This window comes from Urocampus carinirostris, chromosome 16, assembly GCF_059441175.1.
Source record: "Urocampus carinirostris isolate Australia breed hairy pipefish chromosome 16, RoL_Ucar_1.0, whole genome shotgun sequence".
NCBI lineage: Eukaryota > Metazoa > Chordata > Actinopteri > Syngnathiformes > Syngnathidae > Urocampus > Urocampus carinirostris.
In genome coordinates this window covers 28,696,518-28,721,790 of record NC_142364.1, presented here as the reverse complement: position 1 = coordinate 28,721,790, position 25,273 = coordinate 28,696,518, and the positions used below count along the sequence as shown (strand labels likewise).

General features: G+C 39.1%; 1 protein-coding gene across 1 annotated transcript in view; it reads right to left on the bottom strand.

Annotated features, from left to right (window-relative positions):
* Positions 1–4,041: 4,041 nt before the first annotated feature.
* Positions 4,042–25,273, bottom strand: part of mamdc4 (MAM domain containing 4) — a 31,844-nt gene continuing 10,612 nt past the window's right edge. Inside the window, exons 11-29 of the mRNA XM_088356239.1 lie at positions 24,210–24,323; positions 21,920–22,012; positions 21,698–21,835; positions 21,479–21,618; positions 20,175–20,280; positions 19,995–20,099; positions 19,793–19,927; positions 17,355–17,482; positions 17,052–17,265; positions 15,852–15,989; positions 15,646–15,773; positions 12,364–12,454; positions 12,092–12,241; positions 10,998–11,123; positions 10,801–10,925; positions 10,625–10,730; positions 6,480–6,664; positions 6,324–6,392; positions 4,042–4,564 (exon numbers count right to left, since the gene is read on the bottom strand). Of these exons, the coding sequence (XP_088212365.1) occupies positions 4,529–4,564; positions 6,324–6,392; positions 6,480–6,664; positions 10,625–10,730; positions 10,801–10,925; positions 10,998–11,123; positions 12,092–12,241; positions 12,364–12,454; positions 15,646–15,773; positions 15,852–15,989; positions 17,052–17,265; positions 17,355–17,482; positions 19,793–19,927; positions 19,995–20,099; positions 20,175–20,280; positions 21,479–21,618; positions 21,698–21,835; positions 21,920–22,012; positions 24,210–24,323 (2,327 nt within the window). The 3' untranslated portion in view covers positions 4,042–4,528. The remainder of the gene's footprint in view (positions 4,565–6,323; positions 6,393–6,479; positions 6,665–10,624; positions 10,731–10,800; positions 10,926–10,997; positions 11,124–12,091; positions 12,242–12,363; positions 12,455–15,645; positions 15,774–15,851; positions 15,990–17,051; positions 17,266–17,354; positions 17,483–19,792; positions 19,928–19,994; positions 20,100–20,174; positions 20,281–21,478; positions 21,619–21,697; positions 21,836–21,919; positions 22,013–24,209; positions 24,324–25,273) is intronic.

Here is a 25,273-nt window from a genome sequence, read left to right as displayed (position 1 = left end):
CTACAAACATATAGATAAACAAAAATGTATTAATGACAGCCAACATGGTTCTAGAGCAAACAGATCAGCAACAATGTCTGTTATTGATGCAGTAGAAGAAATCACCCATAGCATATAAAAGAAGAGATACGTAGTTGGGGTATTTATGGACTTAAAAAAGCATTTGAAAGGATAAAAGGAACCAATATATCAGCCCTCATTGAGATATTTGTTATGATTTGGCTTGTGATGCTTCTTTAAATTGTCATGATACTTTTTCAAGTCAAGTCAAGTTTATTTCTATAGCCCTTAATCACAAAGAGTCTCAAAGGGCTACACAGATCAAAGACTATTGCAAATTATTATTACAGACTATTGTGACACCATCCCCTCATCTAAAACCTCATCTCATCTCATCTCATTAGCTGCACCGCTTATCCTCAGTAGGGTCGCAGGGGTGCTGGAGCCCATCCCAGCAATCATCGGGCAGTGGGCAGGGGACACCCTGAACTGGTTGCCAGCCAATCGCAGGGCACACAGGGACAGACAACTCGCTCGCTCATTCACACCTAGGGACAATTTGGACCGGCCAATCCACCTGAAATGCATGTCTTTGGAATGTGGGAGGAAACCGGAGTGCCCGGAGGAAACCCACGCAAGCACGGGGAGAACATACCAACTCCGCACAGGAAGTCCGATAGCTGGATTTGAACCCACACAGGAGGTTCCCAAGACTTTAGAATTGTGCCGCACACGCGCTAACCACTGCGCCGCCGTGCTGCCCCATCTAAAACCTATATGTGGGCAAATAATACATATATTATCAACATAAAATATAGATTATTCATATGCTACAGAGTAGAAGTGTGTTTTAAGCTTAGATTTAAACATTTCCACTGAGGTTGCAGATCGGATCTCAGGGGGAAGAGCATTCCACAGAACCGGGGACCGACTGGAGAATGCTCTCGAACCTGCGGATCTCTTCTTGGCTCTTGGGATCACTAGTAGACCAGCGTTTTCAGAGCGGAGGGTCCGGACCGGAACATAGGGGGAAATTAAGTCTAAAAGATATGAGGGAGCAAGTCCATGCATGATTTTCTACAATACCAACAGAACCTTAAAATCACATCTTAAGCTAACAGGGAGCCAATTCAGGTTAGCTAGATTCGGGGTAATGTGATCAAACTTTCTTGTCTTAGTTAAAAGCCTCGCTGCAGCATTTTGTACCAGCTGAAGGCTCTTGATTTTGGACTTCGGGAGACCAGAGAGTAGCGCATTACAGTAATCGAGACGGGAAGTAACAAACGCGTGAATTATAATCGCCGCATCTGACTGAGACAACATAGGGCGAATTTTAGCAATGTTGCGAAGATGGAAGAAAGCTGTTCTAGTAATATTCTTCACACGTGTTTCGAAGGACGGATCGGGTCAAATATGACACCTAAATTTTTAACTGAGTCACTCTGCGTGATACTACATTTGTCAATGTTCAGAGCAGTTTTTGAGAACAAGTCACGGCATTAAGATGGTCCAATATCTAACATTTCTGTCTTTTCAGAGTTAAGGCGCGAGATGTTGAGTGACATCCACTCTTTTATCTCAGTGAGGCAGGCCTCCAAATTTCCACAATTTTGTGTGGCAGATTCCTCCATCGGAAGATATAGTTGAGTGTCATCTGTGTAGCAAAGGAAACTGATATTATACTAGTGAATAATATCACCTAATGGAAGCATGTAAATTCTGAAAAGAAGGGGGCCAAGTCCTGAAGCCTGCAGAAAACCACAGGTAACACTAAAGGGCTCAGATGTCATTTCGCTATATTTAACACAGTCCCTCCTATCTGAGAGGTAGGATCTGAACCATAAGAGAACGGTTCTTGAGAGACCAATCCATTTTTCCAACCGTTCTAGTAAGATATTATGGTCCACAGTGTCAAAAGTAGCACTAAGGTCCCGCAGCAGCAAGGCAGTCCTTTTTATTTTTGATGTATTTTGCCGTCTAAGGCACTATATAAAATAATGTTGGCAGTAACATCATGACCTTGAATGGAATTGCAATACAAATGACTTGTCAAGCGCCAGCTGCGGCTCATTGACAGATTGGCTTTCCGTCTTTTTAAGCTCAGTGCTCTCATTTTTCCTTTTTCAGTCAGTCAATGAACTTCTGCACCGCAAGACGTGGGTTTCGACTCGGTCCTGTTCCTGTTGGTATTTCCTGTCTGGTATTATTCCCGTTTATTTTGTCCTGTTTAATTTCGCTTTCCAGTTTTGTTTCAGTCTATTTTTTTCCTGTTTATTATTTTCTCCAGTTTTTGTTCCCGTCTAGTTTGTCCTGTTTATTTTCGATATCCTGTCTCATTATCTTCTCTGTCTGTCTCGTCTTGTCCTGTCCGGTATCGACCCCATCCGTCCGATATCAACTCGCGTAATTGGTATCGATCTCCTCGGCCTCTGGCTTCCTATTATTTCACGCCAGACTGCTGCCTAATGTGCATGACTCCCCATTTCTCGTAAAATAAAAGGCTTGTGTAAGTACGTCATGCGTTTGGGTCCTGATCCTGTTCTGGTTCATGACATGAATTTGTGATCGGGACATACAGTGCAATGATATATAATATTTTTAGCAGAATATTTGCACCTTCAAAGGGAAGGAGAGGACTCACCATTTTAATCTAATTTCAACCCTAACAAAGGCAAATAATCTAATGATTTGAACCCTATAATGAATATCTAAAATATCAGGAAGAGTAAATTCTAAATATTGGTAAACAGCAATTTAATATCTATTAAATAATCGTCTGCTATTTTGCTGCTATGGGTACCTGAACAAAATAAAAAGAGCTTCTGAAAGGAATCACTTTGCTCCATGACTCCCTAAGCTTAATCAGGCCCCTTTATTTATAATTCTTAAAGTGACAGTATGTAATATTTAGCACCTACCAATGCTAAAAAAATAAATGAATAATTTAGTCATTTTAATTATGAACACAATGCATGAAATCAGTCAACATTGCATTTCTAAGAACACTTGTCAGTCAATAAATTTGCATTTTACATAACTTGAGTGCCACCTAGCTGAAATATCTGTCCGCTATCTTGCTGCTATGGGTACCTGAGAGGAGAAAAAAAAGCTTGTGAAAGGCTTGACTAAAAAATGAGGATACATATGGTGCAGTTTGGTCACTTTGAGTCTGTCGACTTGTTTTTTCCATCTTCGACACCAGGATCTCCCGCTCCGGATCATCCACTTCCGCATTCGGATCACGATCCGATTCTGTGAGCGTCTTGCTTCCTGCGCCAAGCGAGCACCGGATTGTGTTGCTGCCCTTTCTCTTTATCTCCATGAACTTGTGGTTAACGTTACGTATCTGGGTCCTGATTCCGTTCTGGTCATGACACTCACCTTCCTCATATAAACAAACATGGTAATGTATTTCATAATAAAAAGTATTTTCTTGATTATGCCTGCAACGTCCTCATTCAATTTTGAATTTTATCCAAAGGTGTCGTGATTGCCCAAGTGAAGTCACCTGGGGCAATCCGTTTGGCGCGCTGGAGCGCACTTCCTGATTGGCTGACGTTCTCCACTTAAGCGGTTTGCGTCCAGAGATGGTCGTCCGAGTGTACTCTTTGTATCCCTGAGTGTTTCTCCAGACTACAAGGTACCCACGACTCCTCTTGCCTGATTCATGCCTGCCTTCCGTTTTTGACCTGCTTCCGTTCCACGTTTTGCGACCTACTCTCCCGCCCTGGCCATCGACTTACCCGCTAAGCTGCACCTTCCGTCTACCCGTCACGGAGCTGCCATTCCGTCCGAAGAGGCTGACGACCAACAAGCGCCGACGTCCCAAGCCAACTCCAACAACTCTTTCTAATAAAAACTCTTCTGAAACTAACGCTATTGGATTCGAGAGTCCGTTCTGGTTCATGACAAAAGGAGTTGGTTGCTATGCAACCAGGACAAGCTCCATAAGTGTAAAAGTTTTATTGGATTAAAAAACGTTCACAGATCCTTTCCACTCCGCATGCATTTTATTGTCAGTTCTACAGGTTTATTAACTGGACAATTTTCTTATCTCGTCTCTTTCTTAAAGGATCAATGTCCTCATAATAGAAACATGTCAACCATCGCCAACACCTCAGCTTCATGAACCCTTGCCCTTCAAACTTTATGCCCAAACCTAACTTATCAGGCTTTGAGATGGAGGCATTTTCCAATTTGAGGAGATGCATTCTACCCATGAGTTGAAACCTCCAGCACTTGGACCTTCAGCTCAGTCCGCTGATAACGAGCTCCATATCCTTACGGTCACCACCAGATGTAGATGAAGAGTTCATGCTGATCATTTCATTATTTGAGCATGTATTTTTTTGTGTTTGTGTGTGTGTGTGTGTGTGTGTGTGTGTGTGTGTGTGTGTGTGTGTGTGTGTGTGTGTGTGTGTGTGTGTGTGTGTGTGATGCAAGGTCGACACAATCAGTTCTTCTGATGTAATATCGCCTAAATTTTACAAAGCCACCATTAGGTAGCCGGACCTCTTTTCCTCATGTCTCACGCAAGCTCCCTCTCTCTGACACCAGCGGACACCTGCACAAAAAATATGACGAAAGTGAAGTGCTGTGCTATTCAGTAAATATGCTATATTTTATGGGTCTCTAAGATGTTCAGTAGAAACTACTGCAGTAGTACTGTACTGAAGAAACAACTTCTTTGTTACTGATGGCTACCAGTCTGATATGCATTTACAAAATAAAATACTTTGATCATGTAAACAATTACATATGAAATTGTATTTGCTATTTTCTGAACCCATCTGCAAGTTCCTGGTTATCCTTTGGGGAAAATACAGGAACCACAATGGTAATCCCTGCAGTATGGCCTATAGACAAAGATTGGGTGTATACATCAAAATTTCAATATTATGAATACTGAGCAAGTACTTCAGATCGATACCTTGTCTCGGAATCTATGCCATCTTCCTATTGTAAACATTACTCTAATAATGCTGTTAGTTGAACTTACATTATACATTTCAAATTCTATCCATTTGTGTTTACACTTTATTTGCACTACTACATTTATTTCCAACGTATTGTGTAATGGAAGGTATTTTAGTTGTCATGTTGACATTGTATTGTATTTTCGTAATGTTGCTATTTTTTCATTGACTTGACTTTTGTTTTCAATCAGTTGTTCATTGGACATATTTTAGACTTATTTTTAGATTATATTGTTAACACTATTTGCCCTATCTGACATTTTCAAAATATTATTCAATAAAGCCATGTTGACATGTTGACATTTTTTATATTTGTGTTTGTCATGGTTGCCCATTGCCCTCATTTGGGCCCGCCCGTTTGGTGCCAGCTGCTGCTCATTGGCTGATTGGCTTCCCTCCTATTTAAACTCAGTGCTCTCATTCACTCCTTGTCAGTCCGTCAACGAACCTCTGCACTTGCACGACTTGTATTTTTACTCTGTCCAGTATGCCGCTCGTGTATCCAGTATCGATCCCGCCTGTCTCATCCTGTCCAGTATCTTGCTCCAGTCTCCAGTGTACGGTATTGATCCCGTCTGTCTCGTCCTGTTCAGTATCTTGCTCCACTCTCCAGTATCAATCTTGTCTGTCTCGTCCTGTCTGGTATTTTGCTCCATTCTCCAGTATCCGGTATCGATCCCGTCTGTCCCGTCCTGTCCGGTATCTTGCGCCAGTTTTCAGTATCCGGTATCGATTCTGTCTGTCCTGCCTTGTCCGGTATCTTGCTCGTGTATCCGGTATCGATCCCGCCTGTCCTGTCCTGTCGGGTATCTTTCTCCAGTCTAAGGTATCCGGTATCGATTCTGTCTGTCCTGCCTTGTCCGGTATCTTGCTCGCGTATCTGGTATCGATCCCGCCTGTCTAGTCCTGTCCGGTATCCTGCTCATGTTATCAGTATCTGGTATCGATCCTGTATGTCCTGTCGGTTTCTATCTGTTCTGCCCAGCGATCGCAGAATCGCTGGCGTTTGTGTTCTCGCGCATGACTGCCCCGTTCCCGTAAAATAAAGCTTGTGTGAAAACGTTACACATCTGGGTCCACCGTCTGTTTGGGTTCTGACAATGTTTAAGTTGCATAAGTGCTTTTTTTGGTTTGACTTTCTTGATTTTTGTTCTGAAACACTTGTAGTAGAATACTTTTACTGTATTATACTGTTAAGGTTTGTGACTGAATTGTTTGTAATACAATAGAGAAGCTGCTGAGGTTCTGGTCAGATGAGAATCAGGCTCCTCATGAGCAACATTTATGTCTCTTATCTCTTATTGTGTGTTTTGTTCAGAAATATAAAATAATAGACCTAACACTTACCAAGACATTATTAAATCCAGCTGCCATTGGATGACTTTGGGCTGGTGGAATTCTCAAATGGTCTTCTTGCTAGTATAAAGAGAATTAGGATACAACGTTAACTGTATTGAAGTAAATTCTAGGTTTCCAATAAAGCTTTGAATGTAACACAATCACCGTAAGATCCGCTTCATAGATGGCATTAGTAAAACCAGAAGTTGATGATAATGATGGGTCGGTCAAAGCCATGGCCCTCTTTTGAGTCTGTACGTAGTAAATAAGGAGGGCAATAATTGTACCAATCAACAGCAGAACCACAATGACTGATGCTGCAATTCCTGCTTTGCTTGGCTTGGTTGAAGCTGTAAAGGAAGGAGAATGAAGATTTTACGTACACACTCAAATCAATAAGATCAGTGTTCATTCGCATGCTCAAAAATCTATGGGTCCCAACAGAGACATATGGGTCCCCAAAATTTAGTGTTATCGAGGTCTAAAAAGTAAATCGGCGACAAATATATAATATACAGTACATCTATATATTCATTCAGTTTTAATCATCACAGTTTATCGGTAATACAAATCAGTTATCACTTCAAGATTTTTCAGTTCACAACAATATTTTACATAATACGAAATAATATTGCTGAAATAATTATATTAATCTATATTCTTTTGTTTATTTTCTTTTGTCGAATCGTTCGCTTTAACACACGTGTTGTCCTTGTCTCCGCGATCTTCCGAAGAATTTCTCCGCCGTTTTTTCGTGCCAGAATTATTGCCTTTTTTATCACTTTCTGCATTATGTTTTGACTTATTACTGACACTGAAGAAATTATGAAATGAAATGAAATGATCTGCATTTTATATAGCGCTTTTCAAGTCAATGACTTCCCAAAGCGCTTTACAATGTGCTCCACATTTCCCAATAGCGGCCTTGCAGCCATCTAAGGCGCTAACCTGCTTATTGGGGGTGTTAGGGGTTCAGTGTCTTACCCAAGGACACTTCGACATGTAACCTAGACGAGCCGGGATTCGAACTGGGATCCCTTGATCCCAAGACGAGCACTCGACCTCCTGAGTTGATTTTCACCTAATACTGTTTTTTCGCAGGCATAGTCATACCTGTCAACCTCCACGGCTCCATGCCCTTACAAACTGTTGTATTTTCCCTTACAAAATAGAAAAAAAATCTTACACCATATTTTTTTTTCAAACGTGTTTATTTATGTACCGGTAGTTTAACATGTTATCTTGTACATGTGTTTCCCTATATCATATATATTGTTAATGAACATTTTGTTGTGAGACAGTGAGTTGCTCGACATAAATGAGGTTTATTATGAAAAAACTTCAAAAATGAAGTAGCTTGGACGTTCACTGCAGAAGGAAAAAATACATGCAAATATAATTAAGTAGAATAATACATTTTCTTATTCAAATTATTACCGGTAATTCATTTTCTGCATTAAATTATTGTTGGTAATATACTGATTAAAGGGATAACCTCAAACCTGTCTTTTTTCATTTTCTCCTTTTATACTTCCTTTTTTTCTTAACTTCTTTATACAACATAATAATTCGTAATATAATGCATCAAAGCAAGTGAGACATTTGAGAACCGGCTGTCTTTGATGAGTTGAGCCGAAAAAGACGGTTCTCTAAAAAGAGACGGACTTTCACTACACAACTTGAACTAGTTTGACTTGCCGTTTTCGTGATAGTCGGTGTTTACCGGATGGTACCCATGATTGAAAAATTTGCGTTTTTCTTGTACGTCGTACACGTCTTGAAATGCATAATAAACGTACTTTGTACAGCAAAAACGTACAGGTTGACAGGTATGCATACTTAACCTTCCCTCGCCGACAACCATCAGAACAATGACGTAATCTCGAAGCAACGACATCTTGTTTACCGAGATCGGGGTGCAGACGAAAACTCGAACCGCAAGACCAAAACAACATCGGCGGATCTGCCTGACGAAAAGTTTGGAGTGCAGTAAATCTTTGTTAAAAAAAAAAAGTAATCGGGTAATAATGACAATTTTGTGTCAAAAAAGTTGCGACCCGGGGATGCACGTTGATTTGACACTAAGCGTCCTCAGTAAAAATGATGCGTCCAGGACGCAGGGACGCGGGCAAAGGAGAACACTGTAAGATGCATTCTAACTTGCTTCTCAATGTCAATTTTGCCTACCATGTTTTCCACACAGTGTGGTGTACCAAATTAGAAGGTGCACCCACCCAAAAATAGTCTTTTTATATATTACTTTGTTATATTTTATTCCATGTATAAAGCACACTAGGCTTTAAGGCACATAGTACTAAATCTACAGTAAGGACTAGGGTTGCACAAAAAAATGAAAAAGTTCCGTAATTGTGTATTAACTGACAGGCTTTGGTAGTAACTGTATACATATAACAACGTTAATTATTCAGGATGAAAAAATGTAATTTTATTCCATTATAGAAAAAAGGTGTCATCAAATTACATGTATATTTTAGAAAAATAAGGATTATCGGTACTCATTGAAAAGCATTTTCATGTTGCACACTTTAGGGGACAATATTAAAAATTGGTGTGCATTAGTTTTATTTCTTTATTATCTTCATCTTTCACATTAGCTTTGTTAACATTTGGCATGTCGGTTCACGCCTCACGCTCTGCGGAGATGAGTGGGCGAGATCCACAAGATCACTATGGAAACAGACGATACACGGCATTACGTTGTATCACATTATTTTTTGGAATCAAATTGTTTTTAAGTATTGTTGATGAAGTGTATGAATAAATGTATGGCTGAAAATCTTCAAAACGTTTCTCACTTACAATGCTTGGTTTAAGCTGAGAAAAAGTGAAACAACATAATCTCTATTCCAACATATCTTGTGACTAAACCTTTGACTATTAGATAAGACTTGTTGCCTTTTTATATGTCGTCTTTATCCCTAGAGGTCTAGTGGGTAGGATGTGGCGTTCCACCTACCGTGATTGGGATCTGATTCCCCTTGCACTCAATCCTATGCAATTTTGAACAACCATGAGCCTAGCGGCCTGATGGTTAAGATTCAGTGCTCTTAACATTGCTACCTTGTTTGAACTACATTGCCACCTTATTATGCAATCAATCGAGGTCAGCGATAACATTTATCAACTGATCAATAATAGTAAAAATAATAATTTTGTCCACAAATAAGGCACACCGGATAATAAGACACAGGTTTAAATTTCAGGCCAATTTGTAATTTTTGTGTTCGCCTTATAGTCCGGAAAAGACGGTACATATATTAGTTGTTGATGTTGACCGTGTATTGTCTGTTGATGCCCTTTGTATCCTTTGCAGCCTGGTCATCATGGATGGGGGTTTTCCTCATGTGCGACCCCTTCTCAAGGTTTCTCAATTTTCCTTATGCTTAAGTTTTTTTTATTTTACCCTACCCTGATGGAGGTTACAGATCAGGTTGTATGGTGGTGTGAAGAGTCCTTTGAGACTTTTGTGATTAGAGCTGAACAAATAAATGTGAGTTGACCTGACGAAATATATTGAGGTTTATTTAACTTTATTATTTAACATCAAAATTGACATATTTTGTTTCCTAATAGAAATTAAGTTACATATTTTAATTCATGCACAATTTTATTTTAAAGAAAATACTAAGATAAAAATATTTAGTATAAACAATAATACAGAGTTATTTGTATGTAAAAATAAAAGGTAGATAGTTCAGGCGTGTAAAGATGAAGTATATCATGTACTTCTAAGCCACATGGGTGCAACTAGTGTTATCTGTTGGACATATACCACATTTTTCTTTGTTATAATTTCATCTTTTTCTATGCTATAGCCTCACAAATTGCTAACTAGAGTTGACATTTTACTGATTTAAACATTGCTGTTTTGTACCAGGCAGTACAGTGGTCAACTGAGTAGGGCAGTTTGCCACATTGTTCAGAGATCCCAGGTTCAATTGCATTTAATGGTCTCCATTTGCACTTTCATGTACTCCCTGTTTGTCGTTTCAAAGGCACCCCAGGCTTTCAGAAACCTGCATGGCAGGTTGTTTGATGTTTCCAAACTGCCCTAAGTGTAAGTTTTGCTTCCCAAAAAACAAAAACATGCACGGCACGTTGATTGAAGATTCCCAATTTCCTTAGGTGTAAGTTCTCGTGTGGATTCTTCTACCAAAATAAGTGCTTCTTCATATTATTTTTTTGATCGTACGCTATATAACCACAATTAATTGTATGAATATTTAATGTTTCTAAATAACCCTCAAGATTTTGGACCAAAGGTCTGCAATATTGTTAGCTTTTCTTACTTGTGGTTCCATCAGTGACCTTTTTAGCACAGTTGACCCCAACAGTGTACTCAATGTCATCCAGGGCCAAAAACCCAGAGGAGCCTGCGATTCCCTCTATCACAATCTGACATGAAAAACATGAAGAGAGAGAAATCAGATGACTGATTACATCTTACATGAGCTGGGAGTTTAACCTGATATTCTTCTTTGGACACAATGTCAATTTCAAAGCGTTTCCATGGTCCACTGAAGGCATTTACTTCTTGCTGCTCATTGAGAAGACCTTTGGATAATGTCCACACTTTCAGCTGGCTGTCTGCTACAAGACGCAATAAAGGAGTTTTGATTTTTGAAAAATATCTATTCAAAAATGTTGATAACAGATTCTTACATGAATGTGGTCTGTAAGACCACATTTTAAGGCAGGTCCCTTTTGTGGGCAGTAAGTGAGGGCTCCGTAGGTGAGCCTTCTGATTGGCCGCTGTCCGGTTGGTACTAGGAATGAACAGGAAGTGACCTTGGGAAAGGAGTAGTGGTGATGGTCGTTATGCAATGGATAGTGTAAGGACTAATATGCTACAAAGGAACGTGTTCCTGGAACACGATGAGTTTTCTCTTTAATAGATACTGAAACGCGTCATTGATAAAATGTTGTAACTCTGCTGTCGTTTCTATATGTTGCTGTACCGTGCTATTCCTCTACTTAATGAGTGCAAATCACGAATTACGTTCCACCAGCGGCATTTTTGAAGGGCAGCCATTTTTATATATGCTTACAAAGTACAACTAATGGTTCAGTGATGGTGGTGGTGCCTTCCAAGCACAGAGTTTTGCTGAATTTCTCTTCATGGATATATTCTCCCTCCCGTATATACTCACATACAAGCCAAATTTAAAATTAAAAAGGTAGAAGTGTGTGGCTTATACAGGAACAAAGAAAACAATGGGAAATCAATAGGGCAAACACAGAATTTACGATAAGCGTTCTGAGTTTTGGTCTTTTTATCTCTAAAGGTATTTTTGCTGTATACCAACCCAGGGGAAAAAAATAAAACGTCTTGGTTGGTACCCAGAAATGCAGTAGGATATTTTCAGGTGGTATGAAACCCAGACACTAAATAGATAGGTAGTATCTCGGCTAAGTGTTCATTTGAAAGCTCTCAAAATTGCACAAGTAAAAAAATATGAAGGGTTGAATGCTTCTACAGGTTGGTATACATGTTTTATTTATTTATCTATTTGATTTTCAACTATTTTAAGTAGTTTTAGATGGTTGGCTTCTACGAGAGTATATACGGTAACTTGTAATAGATAGTTACTTTAAGAGTAAAGCACTACTTTTTGGTTTATATGTTAAGGGAGGGTAACTGAAATACTTAAAAATGAAGTATCTAGAAACTGTAACTAATTACTATTTTTTCAGTAACAGGCCCATCACTGGAAATGGACATCCCTGTTTTAGATTTGTTTGGTAGCGATGTTGACCTTTTTCTGTTCCAAGGCTGTGGTCGTGCGAGGGCGTAAAGTAGTGCTTCTCTTTTTCGTGACTCGTCAACTCCCAATCCAGTTGGTCCCACTTGATGTTTTGCGTGTTACTCCAGGTACACATTCCTTTCTCCAGATTGCACTTTGACCCTAAAAAATGTCAAACATACACACGTTTGCAGAGATATAACATGTTTTTCTATATTTAATGTGTACTTCGCTGAAGAAATAAAAAATAAACATTTGATTAGACAATTCTTGAACCCACCGACCTTGATTTTCACAGGGCTGAGCAGAAAGGAAAATATCATCAATGGCCACATGGGTGTCTTTACCTCCTTTTCCTGTTACCTCAAACTGCAGCTGTAAAAAAGTATAACAACAGAAAAATTGATAAATCACAAATAAGGTCCCCTTTAACGTGTCAAGTTTGAGCACAGTGAAGGTTGATTTTTGTACATTTACAGTGAACTGCAAATACCGTCTGGGGAACAAAAGGGAAAAGATATATTTAAAATGGGCAGCACGGCGGCGCAGTGGTTAGGGCGTGTGCGGCACAGTTCTAAAGTCAGGAAATCAGGAACGGGCGGGTGGAAAATGAGTGCAAAAAGCAGGACCAACGGTAGTCAGAGTCAAATTGATTACCTTGTAGAAATAGAAGTTTGCTGACGGACTGACAACAGGTGGATGAAAGGTCTGAGCTTAAGTAGGACGGGGAACCAATCAGGAAGCCAGCAGCAGCTGGCGCCAAACGAGCGGGTGCCGGTGAAATTAATCAGTCATCATGACTTGTCTGGCTTCCATTTCTGACAGGGATGGGCAAACTAAAGCCTATGGACCACATACAGTGCATCCGGAAAGTATTCACAGCGCTTCACTTTTTCCACATTTTGTTATGTTACAGCCTCATTCCAAATTGTATTAATTTAATCTCTTATCTCAAAATTCTACACAAAATACTCCATTATGACAATGTGAAAAAGTTTTCTTTTTACTTTTTTTGAATTTATTAAAAATAGAAAACTAAGAAATTACATTTACATAAGTATTCACAGCCTTTCCTTAATACTTTGTTGATCCACTTTTGGCAGAAAATACAGCCTCAAGTCTTTTTGAATATGATCCCACAAGTGTAGCACACCTATCTTTAGGCAGTTTTGCCCATTCTTCTTAGCCATAAGTCTCAAGCTCAATCAGGTTGGATGGGAGACATTTGTGCACAGCCATTTTCAGATCTCTCCAGAGATGTTCGATCGGATTCAAGTCTGGACTCTGGCTGGGCCACTCCAGGACATTCACGGAGTGGTTCTGAAGCCAATCTTTTGAGATCTTGGCTGTGTGCTTTGGGTCGTTGTCCGGCTGAAAAATGAACCTTCGCCCCAGCCTGAGGTCAAGAGCGCTCTGGAGCAGGTTTTCATCCAGGATATCTCTATATATTGCTGCATTCATTTTTCCTTCTATCCTAATCTGCCAGTTCCTGCTGCTAAAAAACATCCCCACAGCATGATGCTGCCACCACCATGCTTTACTGTAGGGATGGTATTGGCCTGGTGATGAGCGGGGCCTGGTTTCCTCCAAACATGGCGCCTGGCATTCACACCAAAGAGTTCAATCTTTGTCTCATCAGACCAGAGAATTTTGTTTCTCATGGTCTAAGAGTCATTCAGGTGCTTTTTGGCAAATTCTAGACGGGCTCCCATGTTCCTTTTACTAAGGAGTGGCTTTCGTCTGGCCACTCTACCATACAGGCCTGATTGGTGGATTGCTGCAGAGATGGTTGTCCTTCTGGAAGGCTCTCCTCTCTCCACAGAGGAACGCTGGAGCTCTGACAGAGCGACCATCGGGTTCTTGGCCACCTCCCTGACTAAGGCCCTTCTTGCCCGATTGCTCAGTTTAGAAGGCCGGCCAGCTCTAAGAAGAGTCCTGGTGGTTCCAAATATCTTCCATTTACGAATAATGGAGGCCACTGTGCTCATTGGGACCTTCAAAGCAGCAGAATTTTTTCTGTATCCTTCCCCAGATTTGTGCCCCAAGACAATCCTGTCTCGCAGGTCTACAGACAGTTCTTTTGACTTCATGCTTGGTGTTTGTGCTCTGACATGCACACTCAACTGTGGGACCTTGTATAGACAGGTGTTTGCCTTTCCAAATCATGTCCAATCAACTGAATTTACTGCAGGTGGACTCCAATTAAGCTGTAGAAAGATCTCAAGGATGATCAGTGGAAAAAAGATGCACCTGAGCTCAATTTTGAGCTTCATTGCGAAGGCTGTGAATACTTATGTAAATGTGATTTCTTAGTTTTCTATTTTTAATAAATTCAAAAAAAGTAAAAAAAAAACATTGTCATAATGGAGTATTTTGTGTAGAATTTTGAGATAAGAGATTAAATTCATACAATTTGGAATGAGGCTGTAACATAACAAAATGTGGAAAAAGTGAAGCGCTGTGAATACTTTCCGGATGCACTGTATATCTTGACGGTATTTTTAATTGAGCAAAAGACAATGGTGAGTACATAATAATAAAATATATTCTAGAATGGTGTCCTTTTGCATAATTTTCATAAATAATGAATGTGTACTGTGCTTAAGGGAATCTTTCGATAATTTCTGTATTTACCATTTTTTAATGATATTTTTATTCTATTTATCAAAAGATATGTATCAAATTGACCAAGCCCGAATGAATTTTGAGCTTTTCAATACATATTTGTCATAATTGCCCTATTTGGAACACCTGTGGCAGCTTGATTGGCGCCAACAGTCCGGACAAGCTGATTGGTGGCCACACCCTTCTTAAGCCCCCGACTTCAGTTTAATCTTTGATCGTTGCGAGCTGTTGTGTTTCACTCAGTGAGCGTTCCCGTCCGACTCCGTCCCTGTTAAAACCTGTTTCCTGCCTGATTCCCGTTTTTGAAATGACCCGTTTCCGAACCTGACTACGCCTGTTTGGCCTGCCGCCTGCCTTCGACCACTATTACGAACTTGACATCGCCTCTGATCTCCAGCCCTTGTCAAACGACTGCCATACCCACCTGTCTTCTTCCGACACGGAAGTGTCACTCCCGCCTTGCTCGTTCCCGTTCTCCGCCAGTCTTCGGATCAAGCAATCAAGCAAGCTTTACTCTCACTCTCTTCTAATAAAATCTGAGAAATGCATGCAATTGAGTCCTGTGTCCGTTCTGGTCTGTGACAATGTTATTAAATTCAGTGCTTCTATTTGTAGACAAATATCAAATTTAATACAACATATACATGTAGATGTCTGCATGCATTGATTCAAAATTACAAATTTTAAGAATAGGATAGTTCTACATGATCTTTTTTCCCATATATTGTAGATTTAAGGCTAATCAGTCAATCTTTTTTCCCTCCTAGCCTGGTCTTTCTGCCATTTCTTTTTAACCAAATGAGGCCCGCGATTTCAAAAGTTTGTCCACCCCTGATCTTTGATGTAACAGTAGTCCGCCTCAAATAAAACATCCCTTCTAATATATTGGAAATTCTGATAACATTCCAGTATTTGAAAATAAAACAGATTTTTCCAAGTACCTGCCAATCTACAAGGTTGCTGGAGATGTTGCCATTACCATGCCGCCAGACATCTCCCTGGTTCAAATGGTCTGCAAAGATCTGGACCCTGCTACCCTCCACGGTTTTCATATAAACTGTCAAAGAACCTGCAAAAAAAAAAAAAAAAACATCACATTTGTTAGTTGATAGGTGATTAAATTGTGTTGTCTTTCAGTGGCACTCACCAGGATTGTCGCCTCCCATGTGATACCAGAAATTCAGACATTCAGTTTTGGCTCTTCCCTGGTGAAGAGGTGATGTGAGGATTGCAGTAGCTCCAGGAGAAAGGTAGCTGCTTCCAGTTTTAACCATCATGTAGAAACCTAGAATACAGACAGTTAATTTAAAAACGGTGTTGTACCTAACAAGTTACAAATCAAGGCATTCCTAATATGGAAATACTTTTCTCTGTAATGAGTAGTGTAACTGTCGTTACTACTAGGTGGCTATGTTACTCCGCTACTTTTAAATCACTTAATTACTAATTATAGTGTCCTCTTTAAGTACTCTTGCTTCACTTCCATTTTCACATAAATCCCATGATCTTGTAGAGGCATTCACTGAAGGGTGTTTATATTTACAGAGTAAATACAAATGAATACAGTTATGATGGTGCCGTACCAAGCATAGGGTATGAAACGCTGAATTTCTCCTAATGTAGCTATTCTCTCTACTGTATATACTCACATCCAAGCCAAATTTAAGACTACAAAATAAAATACTAAAATCAGGGATTCAATTTCAATGAGCATATTTGGTTGTGTGTCACTAGTAGAAAAACGTTATGCTACGTGTGGAGTGGAGGGCATGCCTTATACAGAGAGGAACAATAAACTAACGGGAAATCAATGGGGCAAATGTGATCACTGAAGTTATTGTAAAATGTGCTGAATTTTGGTCCTTTGAAGTGACAAATTATTTTTGCAATGCGTAATGCCTGGACAAAAAGTTTTGGGGTGGTATGAAGCCAAAATAGATATGGAAAGTTTCAGCAAGCTATCAAGAGCCAAGAAATATGGATTTACTGCTTCTACAGGCTGGTGTACAAATTGTATTCTGCTTCTTCTAATAAGTAAGTATTATAAAGCAGTTCAAGGGTGTTGGCTGCTATGCGGTTATTTTTAGTAATTGGTAACTAGATAGTTACTTTCAGATTAATGCGCTACTTTTGGGTGTCAGTAATCTGACGGGGTAACTGATTTGCTTTTTAAACAAAGTAACTAGTAATGTAACTAGTAACCTTTTATGTTTTTCAGTAACACGCCTAACACTGGTCAAAGATGTGTGGAAAGGATGAACTACTTTCCATTGTTCAAAACCTTAATGGGCGTTAGCGTCAGTTATGTATTTAAAAAAAACAAAAACAAAAAAAAAAACAATCATACCGGTTTCCGTTTCTAGTGTGTGATCAGTTTTTGGTCCTGTGGCTGAATAGTGTCCGCTTCTATGAACCCAATAACTGTGACCATAACTTCTGTAGCCACACTCCTGACCCTCAAAAGAACATGACCTTGGCATGGAACAAGGACCCTCCAGCAGCGCTACATCATCAATAGCCACCTGTCCATCAAAACCTGAGCGTACTGCTTCGAACATTAGCTGTGGAAGAAGAGTATAAATAAGGGAGATACAATAAAAAAAGATAATGTATTGAGTGATATATTTTTTTGATGTGTGTTTAAGTATACCTGAAATGTTGTGAATTGGTCTGGCACTGGGCAGTGGGCTTCATGCCAGATGTTTCCATGAGCTCCACTGCGGGTCCACAGCAACTTTTCGAAACCAGTTTTGTCAAATAACTTTACATTGAGAGATCCTAAAGACAATGACATTCAGATCACTTTGATACAGTGGTATCTCTACTTATGATTTTGATTTGTTCCAGGATCATGCTTGTAGCTCAAATTGGTCAGTTTACAAGCAACATTTCTGGATATGAAATACTTGAATATTAATAGATACGCTCACATCCATGTAAACATGAAATGGCTACTAAACACATCTGCCCCTGATCACTAAAACACAATCAAAAAGTAATTTATTTACATATATATAGTAGGAGGTTTTTTTTGTGTGTGTGTGCGATAAGTTTATCCGGATTTAATATTGGACGTTCATTGCACACCGTTTTTTTTGTTTTTATGGCTATTTGATAAGTTTAATCATTGGTAAGTACTAAAAATAAAGAGAGAATTCATCAATGAAATTTGAACTTGCAAGGAGAACAGGGAGGGAAGCCTTCAGATAAGAAACTCCAACCGGTTCTCCGGCTCTCCCCTGAGCTCTTTCATTTTATTAAAGCTTCAAGTTTACAAATAGCAGATCAGCCCTAAGGCGTGTTGCAATCCAAGAACAGCAACATGATATGCTGGTAGCAACAATGATGTAAAAGTCAAAAAAATGAACAGCAATGTGCGATAATGGTCAAAATAACAACGTGAAGCCTTTTCTCTCTGTCCTCCTTGCAAGTTCAAAATCCATTGATGTATTCTCTCTTTATTTTGCATGTCTACTAATCCTGGGAGGTGTTTAACATATTTTGTCTTTTTGGTGGTTCTAACGAGTTATCATCAAAGAAAAAAATAAACAACACAGAAAAAAAAAACACTCAACGGACCTGAAATGTTATACATTTTTTGATCATTTCAAATTGTGTATGCTTAAGAACAATTTCTTAATGTTGAAACATGTTGAAAAGTGTCAAGGTTCAAAATGGCACCCATGAGTAACTTCTAAACCATTGCATTTAAAAGATACAAACTTTACCTACTCTTGACGTATAATTAAATAATATGCCCCCTTTACTCCCATTAAAACTCACAATATTCAAAAATCTATAATACTAATGTTTTTTTTTAATGCATTTACGGTAATGACCGCAAAAATGCATTCTTAGACATTTCAATTCAATGTAATAAAACAACAACAACAAATGGTTTGATTTATACACCTTAAACTACCAGGTAGCACCAGAGACAAATTATTTGTCATAATTGCCCTATTTGGAACACTTGTGGCGGCTTGATTGGCACCAACAGCCCGGACAAGCTGATTGGTGGCCACACCCTTCTTAAACGCCCCACTTCAGTTAAAACTTTGTCAGATCGTTGCGAGCTGTTGTGTTTCACTCAGTGAGCGTTCCCGTCCGACTCCGTCCCTGTTAAAACCTGTTTCCTGCCTGATTCCCGTTTTCGACCCGTTTCTGAACATCGCCTCTGATCTCCAGCCCTTGTCAAACGACTTGCCATTCCCGCCTGTCTTCTTCCGACACGGAAGTGTTACCCCCGCCTTGCTCGCCCCCGCTCTCCGCCAGTCCTCAAGCAATCAAGCAAGCCTTACTCTCACTCTCTTTCAATAAAAACTGAGAAATGCATGCAATTGAGTCCTGTGTCCGTTCTGGTCTGTGACATTAATGCTTTCTTCTTGCACAATAAGGATTATAATCAGTGCACAAAGAAGTACTCGGAAAAGATTTTATTACATAAAACTACTCTCACCAGCTCATTGGCCTTAGGGTTGGGCGCCTGACGGGACTGGGAGGTCACAGGTTCAAGCCAAATTATACATAAGACTGACGCTATTGGTACCTATTGCCTCCCTGCTTGGCGCTCGGCATTAGGGGTTGGTGACAAAATCAAATGACAAAAAATTGGGAAAAATCCACACACAAAACAAAAAAATAACTGCTCGGATTACAAAACAAAGCAGTGCACATGTGTGCACTGAGAAGTTATTTTTGAAAATCAAGTGTTATTATTTGAAATTCAACAGGGGGTGCTGAGAAGTCTTGTTTGATTCTCAACTCTCAATGGTTTGTTTGATTTTTTTAAATGTTTTTCTTTTTGCTTCTCTCATTGTTTATCGTTGGATAAGTGAATTGCAGGAAAGTTCATAATTGTTTCTCTGGTTAGCCTACAGTCACATTCTGACCTGATCCATGCAGTGATGGAGACATAATACATGACAAGCTATTGTAAAAAGACCTTCCTCATTGTGTTTTTTATTTTTTTTTAAGATTGTAAATCCCTTTAGCTGAGCGTCACCAGCTCTGATTTTGTTTTTAAATCTATATATTCGCACATAGCACACTGGTGCAAATTTGCATTATCCCACACAATCACCTCACCTGTGTTTATTCCATAGATTTTATAGAAGAAGGTCAGGCATTGTGGGGCATGACTTGGTGACACCGGCAAAGATAGTAAACGTCCAAAAATGCCACGCAGTGAGGAACTCCACATGTCCACTGCAAGACTTTTACCTATGAAAAGAAAGGATTAGCCAAACAAAGCAGTTTGAGATTTTAGAGTTTTTTTTAATGAGCATACCAAACCCAATAGTGTGGTCCATCCCGTTCACAAGTGTCCAGTCAAAGTTGTCGCTGTTATCCTGGTACCACCCGCACATTCCATCCTCAAAGTTACATGAGAGTGCTCCCCATGCAAAGTAAAGCAATATTCTAGTGTACCGTTCAGTTTGGATCTTTTCATGAAAAAATGATAAGTCACCTGTTGAAGTAGGGAAGTAGTTTGCGTAGCATCCAGAGAAGCGAACATTTGCAACCTTAATCTCTGCAGAAGAAGACCGTTTCACCGCACGCGATTCAAACGCCAACTGGTAAAGAAATGAAGATTAAGTGAAGTAGATCTTTGATTGGAAATGTCATAAACTTGTACTTCGCTTGTGTTTTTAAAGCTTACACTGTATTTACAATATATCAGTGATGTGCAGTCAGGAGGTCCAGGTGAGTCACAGCTTTCACAATGGAAATATAAAATTAAATATATTCTAAACAGTTATATTTTTTCAGTGTTAGTTATTTCTCATTTAACTTCCCAGTTATTCCAATTATTATTTTTTTTAAAACGTGCTTTTTCGCATAATATTATTAGGATTAGAATGTAACCTATCACTGTGCTGAGCTTCTGCAGAGGCAAACGGAGGGACAGACACTCCCCTAGTTACGACCATTCGACTTACGTAAAATGGTAGACATGAACATTTTCTTCGGGATGTCGAATAATATCCGGACATCGCTGTAAGTTAGATTTTTTATTGTGTGCACCTTTTTCCGAGTACAGGACATTGCTGTAGTGCTTCTTTCCGCCGCTACCGGTGTGTGGCGCTGTGAGAAGTCACCCAGAATCCACACGGAAGAAAAAAAATCTGCTTCCTTTTTCTAGTTTGTACGGAACATACAGTGCTACGTGTACTGTATCTCTAGCACGCTGAGAGCTTTAACATTTTCATCTCGTGCATCCACTATGCTATCTCGTGCATCCATTCAATATGTTTGGTCTAAAGTGTAAAGAAGAGGCAAGCTGTTTCTTTTGAAATGAAAGTGGAATAAGAAAGTTTGATGCTGTTGAGAAAATGGTCGAATCGCTTTTTTTCAGCCATTTTCTACCACGTAGGAGGAACTCTAGAAACAAAAGAGTGTGTTGTGTGTGTCACCCTGACCCGAGTGACATGGTCGCTTTCTTGTGTCCCGTTTCAACCGGAGGGACAAAAGCATGACCAACTTAGGTGTCGGGTGCCTAACTTGTTTGGGTGTTTGGGCATTTGGGTTGGCCATAGTCCAAACATGTTTGTGAGTGTCTTTTTGCTATTCTTCCCTTTTATTATTTTCTTTGTTATTGTATGTGTTTGTCTTGCTGTCGGTCACCCCTCTCAGGGATATGACCGAGGTAGATAGAAATTTGGCCTAACTCAGAACAAAATGAGTGGATTCAGCCCCAAAGCCTTATTTAAAGTCTCACGTACCCCTTGGAGTGCTTCTCTCTGATCATTTGAGAACCACTGCACTACGTACCTGGAATCGATGTTTTCTGGCTCCAATGCCTACTCGTGCAGATTGCCACTCTGCGTTCCCCATCCCAGTCTTTCCACTGAACTCCCACAGCTTAGGTAGCTCCCCCAACATGCTGTCTATCACCCGGACTGAGAGGTCACCTGAACTCATTTAACAGCCAAATATTTAATGCTGGACTCAAACCAAAGGATTTTCATTTAAATGAATGAAGGCGGATACCGATATGATCTTGATCTCCAGTGAGCGCAAAATCAAACACTAAAGTACAAATGGTCCCAGATGGGCCAAGTAGGGGGGTGCGTGTTTGTGCCTCTGTCAGCTGCTGGCCTGGGGCTTCTGCGACATATAAGTACTCTTCTGCAGAAAACAACAATTTTCTTTGAATGTTGTTAAATCACATTGAAATATTTTAATTATCTGCTGATCTATGCCGATCCATACCTTTGGCTGTTGAATTCTGGTAAAGCACCCAACCTTGACTTCCAATGCTTGAGTCAGTCCAGCCTGAGCTGCCTTTATTGTATGTGAAGTCCCCTATGGCAAGGACAATAATGCTTACATAATAATTCAACACTCCAAATGTTCTATTTGAGTAAAAAAGACATTGCACGTTTTTAAACAGATATTCCAAGCTGCAAGAAAAATATTTCAGAGCTTTAGTTTTTTAGGCCAGTAAAATGGCTAAGTAACTTGTCAGACTAACTAAATGTATGAAGTATGTAATATAAATGTAACTACTCCTATGTGTAAAGTACCGATGAATTTATTTATCATTCAAGTTATAAACATTACAGTTGCATTGAAAAAATGTCACAACACATGTATAATATGTTAGAAATAAATATAGTGATACCTCTACATAGGAGTGACTCAAAAGAATTCAAAATACAAGATGTCTCCCGAGCAAAGATTTTGCCTGACATACGAGAAAAAAAATCCAAATTACGAATAATTTCCAGACATTCCCACTTATAGATAGGGGCTTTAAAGTCATTTTATTAGAATCTTATTTATTGTTTTACTTTATTTTTATATTCAATTACTCTTTGAATATGTTTTTAGTTATCAGAAAGTTTTATTTTACTGCTACAGTATTTTGGGGGCCTTTGAGAGGCCAGGAACGAATTAATTGTTTTTCACCAAATATGTATCGAGAAAATTCACTCGAGACACGAGCAATTCTAGATGCAAGCATGATCTGGGAACAAATTAATCTCATAAGAAGAGGGATCACAGTACTGTATAACAAAATCATCTTGGACATTTTTCGGTTAATTTATTTCTCAATTCCACTCATTGGCATCAATAGGGAAATACTAGCGTGTACGGGCGCTGTCCTGTTACTTTACAGACGTTGTAGGTAACAGGCATTGTGGGAAATTTAGTTTATGGTCAAAGCACTCTTTTGGCCCATTCTTATTTTAGATTCAAAGAAGTTAGGGCCATGAGTTTCTTTTATTACACGGGTGTCAAACAAACAGTCTGCAAGCTAAAACTGGCCCATTTTGGTCTTAAATATGGCCCGTAAACACAGACCAAAAACTTTACATTAATGTTTAATTGCTGTTAAAAATGTCGGAAATAATTGTTAAAACGTCATATTGTCAGATATAACGAAATTGTGAATATGCTTAATTGCTGTTAAAATTGTCGAGAAAATTGTTCAAACCTCACATTGTTTATTTGCTGTTAATAGTGTCAATAGAATTGTTCAAACCCCCCAAAAATAACTAGTTAAGCAGTTTTTTTTACCCCCACTGAAGGCTCGCTTAGATGACGGACTGAGATTTTGCTCGTACTCTGGATTTGATTCCAGGTGTGCAGTGGTTAGCAGATTTGTCTATCAGACAACCGTATGAAAAAAATGCTGCTGAACATTTGAGATAAAATATGACTGAAACTTGCCCCTAAAACAGAATCACTTTTACACCCCTATTGCAGCACTACATTTTTAGGAGCAATATCACCTGTAAGTAAACGGCAGCTCCAGAATTAGTAGCAAAATAAAACAAAATCGTAAATCAAGAGTGCGAGTTATGTGATTGAAAAACAGATGAAAAAACACCACAAAGGGTGTGAACTGGATTCCATGGATACCACACTTACACAAAAAGATGACTCATGAGTGTTATAGTTCAAAAACCAAGTGGGTTCATCCCAGTACGTTGTGTGAGTTCAAATGCTGTCAAAATTAAAGCATACAACATTTTTAGAGATAGCATTAGCTAAAGTCGAAGCTTTTACTCAAGGTAAAGCTTTACTCTAGAAAAACAAAAGCTTTATTCGCTGGAGTTAAACATTAAAGTGGCTTTAAATCAAGAGTTGAAACTGTGAGAAAATTTAACTCTTGACTTAAAGCTTCAAAGCAGCTTCAATCCAGATGAAAAGTAGTATTAAAGAAATACTATGAACTTAAACACTGGTTTTTAAAGTAAAAATTTAAGTTATACTTTAACCTTTGATTCAAAGCTTTACACAGGCTTTAATTCCAGATTATCTTAAAGCCTCAACTCTAGTTTTAAAGTTGTAAAGCTGAATAACAGTTTCAACTCTGGATTTAAAGCTTTAACTTTTAACAGTTATTTTCTTTTAAGGGCTGTGTATGTGGCTACAAAAATTCTAGTCACCTAAGTTTACGCTTTAACTCTTGGGGTAAACCTTCAAAGCTGATTGCAATCTGGCACGACTAAAGTTTTACGTCAATATAATCAAAAACATTTAATAGACTCACCACACATGGCTTCATCTTCTGCTTCTTTGCAGTCAACTTCAAAGTTGCATATTTTTTCTGCCACTGTGCAAGGTTTCTTGGGTGATTTGGGAAATTCTTGAAGCCAAATACTTTCTGAAATGAAAATGTGTTACTGGAGAATATTCAAATAATAATGATATTTATCATTAATATTTGATTGTATGAAACCATGAATTACTGTACATTACGGACTACAAACCACCACTTTTTAAAAAGAAATACCTTTTAAACACTGCGACTTTAACTACAGTGCAGCTTTTTTTTTTTTGTGGCGTGATTTTTATTTTGCCCAGCAACAATAGATCAATAAAATGAATGAGTAGTTCACAGTCATCCAATTCAATTGTACTACTAATCTCAACTTTTGTTATTGTAAATCATTCACTTGTTCTAACCCTCATCAACATGGAAAATACTAAAAGAAAAGTATATGATAGCGCATTGAAGTATTATCATAGTAATTGTTAGGTTGCTGGAGTTTCCTTTAATTCTCGAGGAAGGATGAAAAGTGAATGCAATTTGGTATGTCACTGTTGCAAACACCAATGACAACAGCACAAAACCACATTTGTGTTGCAATCTGGCATTATTTTCCACATAGTGGTTGCTCTGGTGCTGTCGTCTAGAAATTTAGGGTTCACATTTTATGCATGGCAGCCCTCATTCGCATTTCATTTTGGCGTAGTAATAAATATGTGCTAGTTTTTGTCACTGCTCCACTATTCTCTATTTTGAATGATCACATGATGCGAAAACACGTGAGCTAAACATCTTGCAGTAGGGCTGAAAACAGCTTCAGGTATGCTGCGCAGTTGGCGCTCTGCAGCAAAAGGCATTGATGTGAATCGTGCTGCTTAAAATCAGGTGCAGATGGTGTTAGAAGTAAGATCGGTCCTAAAAAAATCCAGCCCAACCAGACCCGGGCCCAACCGTACCAAAGCCAATCAGCCAGAGCCTGATTAGTTAACTTGTTTTGTAGAAATGAGCTTAAAGCAAACCTAAATGTTTATATTCTGTCTGTGAGTACTTGGGAGGAGAAAGGT